This window comes from Rattus rattus, chromosome 10, assembly GCF_011064425.1.
Source record: "Rattus rattus isolate New Zealand chromosome 10, Rrattus_CSIRO_v1, whole genome shotgun sequence".
Lineage (NCBI taxonomy): Eukaryota > Metazoa > Chordata > Mammalia > Rodentia > Muridae > Rattus > Rattus rattus.
Window position 1 is genome coordinate 12,220,070 of NC_046163.1, and position 10,546 is coordinate 12,230,615.

Below are 10,546 nucleotides of genomic sequence, written 5' to 3' on the forward strand. Positions count from 1 at the left end.
CAAAACACCAACCACCACCACCACCACCACCACCACCACCACCACCACCACCACCACCACCACCACCACCACCACCACCACCCACCACCACCACCACCATGACCCCCTCCTGTCCAAGTATCAGTCCCAGCCTTCTGAAGTATGATAGCTGTGTCCTAGAGAGGATGGGCTTCTGCAAGACAGAGAGAGAATGAGCCAGTTCTTGGATGTATGAAGGTTATGTGTTTTACCTTCTTTAGTAAGAAGCCAATTGGAACCATCCAATAATGCAGACATGGGCATTTTCAAATTCCTTAAGCCAGTGATGCCCAATCTAAAACAAATCTACATCTAAAACAGAATTTCTTAAAATAATCTGGCTGTTGGAATAGCATGGATATTTGACAAACCTAGTTCATAATGTCAGAGTAACTAAAGGCTTATTATCCAAGAACAATAGTTTAAACATAACAAACATGCCACAAGTGCTATTTTTGCAATAAAGGAATGACTATAGTTTGATAGATCTGCCTCAAAGTACCAATAGCTTCAGGGGTTTATTTCAAATTGAGCCTAAAAGACAAATGCAGCTTTGCCACTTTCAGTGCAGACAAAATAAAGATAGGAGGGGGTCCTGAGTCTTTGGTGGCACGGAGAGCAGAAACAGACAGAAGTCAAGCAAGAGTAAGATGAGCAGGCATAGGTACCTATGAGATGCAAAATGTTTCCTCTCCCCCACTTCCTCCCAGACCCACTCACCCAACTTTGTTCTCTCTTTCCAACAACACTAAAAACAAAATCAAATGTCAACAACGCCAAGGTGTAACACCCCCCCCCCCCGGGGTTTGCTTTGTTGGCTCACTACTCCTGGACGTGGGTCTGCATTGCAGGGCAGTTGACATGCCCAGTGACAAACCATTGGAAAAACTGATTTTCTCTTTTTCAGCTGTCTTCAGTTGCAAATAGTTTTCTGGTCAGGGTTGGGACCTCATGTTCATGTCCCCCTCTCAGTGCTGGCACCTTACTGACTTGAACCAGTACAGGTCTTAAGCATGCTGCGGCAGTCTCTGTGAGTTCGTATGTGCACCCCTCATCAGTCCTGCTGTGCTAGAATATATTGTTTGCCTGGTGTCATCCACTACTTCTTTCCAGACCCCCCTTTTTCCTGCACAGATACCCGAGCTTGGAGGGGAGGGGTCTGGTGAAGACATCTCATTTAGAAGTCTTCCTCTCTGTACACTGTCCAGCTGTGATTCTCTGTGTTAATGTCTATCTACTGGGGGGAAAAAAAAAGCTGATGAGGTCTGAACAAGGCACTGATCCTCTAGATTAATGATTAATATTGTGGGGCCCAGTCCACTGTGGGCAGGTGGTTCTGGGTTCTATTTGTATAAGAAAGCAAGCTAAAAATGCCAGGAGGAGCAAGTCAGTAAGCAGGACTTTGCTTCAGGTTCTGCCTTTTAGATTCTTGCCTGGAGTTTCTCTGTTGAAGGACTGTTAAATTGTGTGGCAAATAATTACTTTCCTCCCAAGTTGCTTTTGGTCATGATGCTTTATTACAGCAATAGACAACCTAAGATAATACCAAGTAGACAGAGTGGGACACTGACCTGCACAGTTCTAGGCCACTACAAATCCACACCAGCTGCCTCTATCCTAGAACTACTACTTAGTTTCTTTCTCCTTAACAAATGACTCCAGGCCACTATCTCAGTCAGACCCATCCTCCCTTCACATTCTATTCCAGGGACATTAACGTTGGGGATTTGGTTTGTGCTTACATGATCCACTCCCCCGCTTGGGTCTGGGATAGCAGAGATAAAATGTAGATTTAGCAAGTATAACTAAGGAATATCAGAGGGCAAAGTGGGTTAGCCACGTGGGTTTAAAGAGAAATCCAGCTTCTGAGCTAGTTAGGCATATTAAAATATAAAGGCTCCATGTACAGCTGTGCGTCTTTCATTTGCAAATCCAGAGAACTTGGGTGGGTGGAAATGTGCGATCAACTGCCTGGAACTCAGAGTGAATTACAATTTACTGTTGCTATACACTAAGATGATCATTACCACTCACTCACTCACTCACTCACACACTCACTCACTCACTCACTCACCCATCCACTCACTCACTCATCCACCCACTCACTCACTCATCCACTCACTCACTCACTCACCCACCCACTCACTCACCCACCCACCCACTCACTCACCCACCCACTCACTCACTCATCCACTCATTCATTCATTTAGATTTATCTTATTTATATGAGTACACTACAGCTATTTTCAGACACATCAGAAGAGTGTATCAGATCCCTTTACAGATGGTTGTGAGTCACCATGTGGTTGCTGGGAGTTGAACTTAGGTCCTCTGGAAGAGCAGCCAGTGCTCTTAACCACTGAGCCATCTCTCCTGTCCCAAAGGCTTTGATCAGCCTCCTTTTCCTCAGTAAAGGTATTTATTTCTGCCAGAACATTCTTCCTCTGTCTGCATATATAAAGCCAATTCCCAAGGAACAATTTTCCTATCCCTGGAAACAAACTCAAGAGTTTCCCTGCTCAGCCATTTTCTAGCTGGTAACCTTTCATTTTTCCTCCATGCACCTGCTCAAACAACTAACATGTTAAAAGCAACTACTATGTCCAAGAGTATAGAAAATCCCAAACAACATAACTACCACTGATTAACCCGACCAGCAAACATAAGTGCCCACCAAGTGCCTTTCTCCACTCCCACTGTTTCCCACTGTGACAGCTGACTCTTCTCTCAGAATTCCCACCCATGACTGTGACCTGGTCCACAGCATGCTCACCCCCATCCTCCCCTCACCGTCTTCCTGTGCTAAGGAAATATTCCTCTCTCTGTGACCTTACATCTCCTTGTACCTGCACTGCTTTAGTGGTTTCTAGTTTTTCTTCTTTCCAAATCAAGTCTATCATCTATAATTACAACTAAATGTCATTATATTCATATTCCCTGGCAACAAAACAAAAACACAACACCCAAAACCAAAAAGTGTATTTTGTTTTGTTGTTTTTGTTTTGAGGGGTGGAAGTTAAAAAAAAAAAAAAAAAGCTTAATTGAAATGTAGCTCATATCCCATTCACCCATTAAAAGGATGTAATTTAGGTTAGGCCTGGTGTCACAGACTTAATCTCAGTGCTTGGGAGGCAGTCAGGCAATGTCTGAGTTTGAGGCTACGCTGGTCTATATATAGTGAGCTTCAGGCCAGCTAGGACTGCCTGGTGAGACACTGTGTCAAAAACAACAGAAATACGAAAGTCACTGGATTTTAGTACACATTTCATTACCTCTAAGACAAAGTCCATCCCACAACTATTACTTTCTATCGCCTCTCTGCCAGCTCCCAGGAATCTATCTGCCCCAAGCAACCTCTAATCTACCTTTGCATTTCTATAGCTCTTCCTATTCTAGGCTTTTATTAAAAAAAACAATCAAAACATGTGGTTGTGACTGGTTTTTCTTTTTAAAAACAATTTATTACTTTTTTACCTGCATTGGTGTTAATTGTCTCTGTGTGTGTGTGTGTGTGTGTGTGTGTGTGTGTGAGAGAGAGAGAGTGTGTGTGTGTGTGTGTGTGTGTGTGTGTGTGTGTGTGTGTGTGAGAGAGAGAGAGCGTGTGCGTGCGCGTGCTGCGCATGCGCAAGGCGTGTGTGTGTGTGAGATCCCCCTGGAAGTGGAGTTACAGACAGTTGACAGCTTGGAATGCTGGGTCCTATGGAAGAGCAGCCAGTGCTCCTAACCGCTGAGCCATCTCTCTAGCCCCATGACACATTGTATAGATGTCAGTATTTCATTTCTCTATGGGTAGTAACTTGACTTTACCTATAAATCCTGATATCCTCTGCTATTAGAAACAATGCTGCTAATTCTTGTGGAATTAAAATTTCTTTTGAAAAGTGAAACACTTAGTCACAAGATAACAATGCTCTGTCCTGTGACTAGCTATAGGCTTGTTTTCCAAAGCAGCTGCTTTACATTCCCCAATCTTAGGCTTAGAGGGTCCTGGTTTCTTTACCTTGCTATTGTCTGACTTTTGAGACATCCTGATTGTGAATAAGTATTTTATTGTGGTTTGTTTTCTGGGTTTTGACAATGGGGCTTAAAGTCAGGGCCTCCTACACGACGGCACACATGGCCACTAACCTGTGATTCGCCTGATTCTGAATTCTCTTATATTTGTTCTTATCTATTTTATATGTCCTAACTAAACAATTTCTACTTAGATCTTTTTTTGCTTATTTTTAAAATGAGTTCTCTTTTCATTGGTTTGCAACAGTTCTTTATATATTCTAGATCCAAGTTCTTTATCTGATATTTACTTTGGAAGTACTTCCTGTTATTATGTTGTACAATCTTTTACCTAAGTGGAACCCTTTGAAGGGCACACATTTTAAATCCTGATTAAGTCTAATTTGTCTGATATTTTCCTTTTTGTTACTCATTATATTGATGTCATTATCTAATAAATATTCCTGCATTTTCTTCTAAAATTTCAGTTTTAGTTTTTATGTTTCTGTCTTTGATTTATTTTAATTTTTATTATGTAGTATGAAAAAAGGGTTCAACATTATTCTGTTGCATGTAGGTATAACCATTTGTTGGAGAAAAAAAATTTCCTGTTGAACAGTATTAGTATCCTTATCACAACTCAATTGATCACAAATGTATGCAAAGTCCTCAAAATAAGTCTTCAAAAACCGTTGTTAAAGGCCATGGTTTTGTTCCCAAAGAGGTCCGATCTAAAACTGACTGTGTCGCTACAGTTGATTGGTGATGTGTGTAGAGCTGATGAGCATTCTCCACCAGTGAGTAAACAGCTGCTGCTCGGCTGCTTGGAGGCTGAGACCTTTCTCCTCTACTCCACACTGCCCTTCAGACTCTCTCAGTACAGCCTACCCATCAACAACCCTAAGGCTTCATATTTCAAACATTAGGTAATACATTTTTTTGCAGGCTCTCACACAACAATCTCAGGCTTTCCACTAAATATTTAATGATACTTTAATGGACTAATACACAAAAAAACTCTTCGAGATTCCTATCAAATAAAAAAAATATGAAAATTAACCTTACTAAGTATCTCATGTTGGAATAGCTCACAAAACCTCAACAAGCCCTTACAGGGAGAAAATGGATGTCTTAACGTTTACAAATTCAAAAACTCTAAAAATGTACAAGCCAGTGTCTCTATGGATAACAAGCATACACATGAGGACTTGCAACACTGCTGGGGAGCTGGGTGGGGTGGGCACACCTGCGAGCCAGGACTCAGGCAGTGATAAAAGCCTGGATCGCATGCCGAGACCTTGTCTCAAAAACAAACTAACTAACAAACAAACAAACCACCACCAACAACAAAAACAGAGACAGCGAAACCTGAGCAGACTACCCAATGCTTGTTTCAACCTCTGCATCCCAGCCTTTCAGAGTGGATTCAACTGCATATCAAAGACACAGAGCCTTCCAAAGAGACTCTTCAAACTGAATTTTAGTACAATGTTAACAGGCATGGCAGACATCAGGGAATATCCAATGAAACTCATATCAAAATCACATAATTTATAGTTTTGTCAAGTCTTTGAAACAGAACAAAGACTTTGGTCTTTGAAAACAGAACAAAGAGATTTAGTATCTGTAAATAGTTCTGAAACTTAAACCCAGCAAGGCAGCACACACAACTGTACTCCCACACTTGGCAGCTGGGGCAGGAAATTCACAAATCCAAGGCCAATCTGAGCTTGTGATCCCATCTATAAACAGGCACCCGAGTGCAAGTGTGTGTGAGTGTGTTTGAGTGTGTGTGTGTGTGTGTGTGTGTGTGCGCACGCGCGCGCGTGTGCATGTAGACATGAACAGTCTTAATTCACATCAGCAACTGCCTTAGCAAGCAATGTTTCCTGCAACTGACATTAACTCCAGGTCCCCTGGGCTTACAGTCACTTGTCCACGTCCATGACGGCCCCTGTGCCTCATGCATATTCACCCTATCCCACCGAGCACCCAGCCAGCACAGGTAATAGTGACCTCACACACTAATAAAGTCCTACTTACCGGCAGGTCCACACTAACATCTGTACCATCCAGAAGGGACACCCTGCATGTGATGACGGACTTGGCATCTCCAGCCGCAGGAATGTGTGTGGCAGCACGCTGCGCCTCTCGGAGTCGCTCCTTTTCAGCATGCTTGCGCATAGACCGGCGGCCAAGCGTTCTTCGTAGGAAGCTCAGCATTTCTGCCAGTACAGAATCAGTGAAAGTGATCGCAAGGAAAAGCAGCAACCTGTAGTCAAATTAATGGTGGGATCTAGTAAGGCTATCGGTGTTAATTTGAAAAAGTTGAAACACATTACTTTTCACATCAAAATGTTGAATACAATACATTCAATTTTCATTTCAAAATTCACTTTTAAAGCTAGATTTTAACATGAAGTTTTAAAACACCTATTAATATAGATCAATGCTTGCAGCTTTTCAAACTTAGTGTCTTATTTTATACGGAGCTGATCTAGCAGGAGAAAGCAGTCCCTCACGCTGTTCATCAAGTGTTTGGGGTCCGTAAGTAGTACCTAAGGTGCCAGACACCAGAGAGGTAGATTCTGAGTTTTGCTTTTTTTCTAAACTGAGCATTCAAAATACAAGTAATTATCTATTTCAGTAAAGTTCAAATAAATTTAAACTAAGTTTTATGCTTAAAGTTATACTAAGAACATTAAAGTTAAACAGTTAAACAGCTACTAGTTATATAAAAATATTGCACATTATAATGGAAAATACTAAATACAAGATTGGAAGGAAACATATGCAATGCCAACACCATTCACAGTTCCTCCATCAATCTAGTGTCTTTAGCTTTACAACTAAGAGACTTGAGCAAAGCAAACAATAGCTAAGTACACATAAAGACAATTATTAATTCCAGGAGAAAAATGCAGAAAAAGGGAAATGGGCAGAGCAGACAAATAACTGGAATTGTCAGGATACTCTAGCACAACTCTACAGTAACCACCACCAGCGGAGGTGCTCCCAGGCAGAGGCTAGACACAGTGTGAAAAGAGCAACAGGAACACAGGAAAGCAGGATCTGTTCTTTTCAAAAGGGTAATTTTAAGATCATATTACTATATTAAAACGTGAATACCCATGAACTGAAAAATGACCAAATATATAATAGTATTTTACAATGTGTACTACAGATTTTAGCCCCAGGAAATAACTAAAAATCTGGGATAGCCAACCAGCCTTCAAGGTTCACCAGCTGTACAGCTCTCTGCAGGTAGCTTTTAAATAGGTGCTTGGCCTCCTTTGCCTGTGGACTCCAGTGTTCTGATGTTCTATTTTAATTAACTCCTACTTCTTCCTTTTGACTCAGTTCCATCACACTCACAGAAACACATCCTGATGCTAGTCAATAAAGCACACTTCCGCTGAACCTCTTATTATAATCAGAGACTTATTCTTTTACTTTATTGTAAGTACCTTGAGAGTATAAACCTTATTTTCCTTCTGATTTTTATATATGCTTAATTTTATCAAAGAAGTCTTTTAGAAGAAAACAATATTCCAAATGCACTATAACCACATTTCCTAAGAAACTACCAAATTGCTTTTCTACTGTCACCTTATCCTGGTGCTGTCAAAAACTACTCTAAGTTATCTACAGAAAAGCACCTTTTAGATTACTGTTAGTTTGAACAATAAAACCCAATATCATGATAGCAAGTTCTTTTCACAGATCCATGATAGCATGAAATAAAATATGTTTCAAGCAAAAAACTGAGAAAGTATCAAAAGACAAAGAGTAATAGGACAAAGTAGTTTTAAACAATTTCTGAAAAGATATTTTGAAGGCTAAAACTGTAGTTTAACAAAGAGTTAATACAAATCATCCGTCTCTTCAGAGATACAGCTTGGTGATGGAGTGCTTGCCTGCTATACACTGGCCCTCCAGAAGATACCAACACAAAACCATAGTAACTAGATAAACAACCCAAGAGAAGAAAATGGGTGACATGAAAAGGGACATCCCAAATGAGAACGCAGAAGCTTACTAAAGTAATTCCAGCACTTGGAAGGTCACAATAGGAGTGTACGTAGTTCCAGGAAACCTATATACATGCCAATTCCAGGTTAGCTTGAGCTGCATTAAAACAAAAACAACAAAAACAAAGATATGGTTGGTAATACTGCTCAGTGAGTAAAGGCCCTTGAGAAAGCCTGGGAATAGAGAAGCAACTCTGCAAGTGTCCCAACAGTGGCACCATGATTAAAGACGGATTTCAATAGCAGACAAGAAAATCTAAACTGAAAAATGAGACAGAAGCCAGGCATGATGACACATCCTGCAATCCCAGCACTGGGGAGGCAGAGGCAGGAAGATCAAAATGATCTTTCGCCACAGAACAAGTTGTAGGCCAAGTGAGGAGGCTTGAGACACTTTCACAAACAAAAAAGCAAAAAAGTAAAAAGAGAAAGTTAAAAAAGAGGGATGCACGTAGCGGACTGGAAGGTTTAGATTAGAACTCTAGCACTGCACAAACAAGTCCAGAAAAGTGGCCTGGCCCTGTATGCAGTAGGACAACCAGCTCCTGTAGGCTGTCTCTGACATCTACTGCATGCGCACACGCTCTCTGTCTGTCTCTCTCACATACACACGCAGGCACACAAGACTGTCATGGCTAAGGTCCTTGGTTGGATCTCCAATGCTATATACATTTTCATACACTGTGCTATTTGAACAAATACTAAATTACTAAATTGCATAATTTCATATAGCAATTCTATTTCTAAGTTGCAGGAAAGAAAATTTTTCCTGGCCTACTGATTTAAAAGATGCACAAATTAGCCAGTGGGGACGACACAGGCATTTATTACAGCACTTGGGAGGCAGAGGCAGATGGATCTCTGAGTTGGAGGCCAGCCTCGTAAACATAGGGTTCCAGGCCAGTCAAGGTTACATAGTGTTACCTTGTTTTAAAACAAACCAAACCTATCGTAGAGTGAAAATTAAATTATAGAAAAATAAATGAAAAATCAAATTAATAGAAAAGTGAAATATTATTCCACTTTGAGATATAATTCACACACACACATATAGAAACTACAAAATGCAGATGAGTTAAGGGAGGTTCTCTCTGTGAAGAGTTAACCAGAGGTCATAAGAGTATGTATTGCTTAAGTTTTTAAATATTAAAAAACAAACAAACAAACTTGAGGGTTAGGCAATAATAAAGTGTCCCCATATTTCTGTTCCTTCACCCCACCTGTTTCCAATCCTAGTCATTGCTGCAGATGGTGGATTGGTGGATTATCAGCCTCCACAAATCTGATTCCCTTTTAAATCTTTAACAACCCAGGCTCCTCCTCCTGGACCTCTCTGGAGCTGTGTGCTCTTAGCTCCAGCGCTTTGCTCAGCTCAAATATCTAGTTCCAGAACTTTCTTACTAGTGGTTCTGTCTTCCTAGGGAAATCTTTGTGCATTCCATCTGCCATTCTTCTCCCTCTTGAGAGTGAGCTCTATATTCACACATGAAATTTTATTTTCTCAGAAAAGTATTCTCAGATCCTGTGGCCAGATTAGATGGCCCTGTTAGTAGGCAGACTTTTCTTTATAACATGGAAAGAAACTGTAATTAAATATTTAATTGACTTCTTTTACTGGTTATCCTCCCTCCTGCCCTCCCACCCCCACAAGGACAGGGACCTAGTTTGACTTGTTTACTAATCAAACAGCTATCGTGGCAAAGTTGCTATGATACATATTACATACTAGAATAAGTAATAAGAAAACTAATATGATAGAGCAAAATGATACATTAGAAAATGGATATATATATGCAAATTCTAAAAGAGGATAATGAAAGACTCAGTACCTCCTGAACCCTGGGTACCCACACTTTACCACATGGTATCTCCAGTAAAGCCACTGAATTTTTTTATAAACAGTAATATTGAAAACTATAGAAAATGTCCTAAAGTTATCAGTATCTTTCATCCAGTTATTCCCGCAAAAGAAAATGCAACTGTGAAACTAAACGCAGGAATATTACAAACATCGCTTTCCAAACAAGTTATCTTAACAATGCAACAAACAGTTGTGATTTAGCTCAGCCTAGCGCGCTCCAGAACCCGGGTTAGGTTCCCAGTATCGAAAGAAAGCAAAAAAGAACGAAGTGGGGGTTGGGAGGAGAAGAAAAATAACAATGATCCCGAAGAGTTTAGCGAGACAAATACAAATTACCCACTGCGGTCAGTGGTGCTCAGTGCTCAGTTCTTGCTGCAAGTGGGGTTAGCGGAGTTGTGAATTACATTCTTAGTTTCTTGGTGGGCTTATTTCTAATTAAGAGAAAAAAAAAAACACTACTAGTAATTTTGAACTACTACTAAACAACTTCGGAGACTGGAGTCTTCTCGCTCTTAACGCAGAACCTGGGAGACTAGAGTAACCACAGAGACGGACACGATAATCTTCTACCCACCGGAGGACCCATCATTACCCGGCGCGCGCCACGCATCGGGGCGGGGAGCTCCCTCGGCCTTGGCGGTTC

The 10,546-nt window shown here is 40.9% G+C and overlaps 1 protein-coding gene across 3 annotated transcripts in view; it reads right to left on the reverse strand.

The window, feature by feature from the left end:
- Epb41l5 (erythrocyte membrane protein band 4.1 like 5) overlaps window positions 1-7,063 on the reverse strand; it is a 90,585-nt gene extending 83,522 nt beyond the window's left edge. For 2 of the 3 annotated variants that reach the window (XM_032914611.1, XM_032914612.1), the window contains exon 1: window positions 6,055-7,063. In XM_032914611.1, the coding sequence (XP_032770502.1) occupies window positions 6,055-6,234 (180 nt within the window). In that variant the 5' untranslated portion in view covers window positions 6,235-7,063. The remainder of the gene's footprint in view (window positions 1-6,054) is intronic. The other variant, XM_032914610.1, reaches the window with a different exon arrangement.
- Window positions 7,064-10,546: the final 3,483 nt, after the last annotated feature.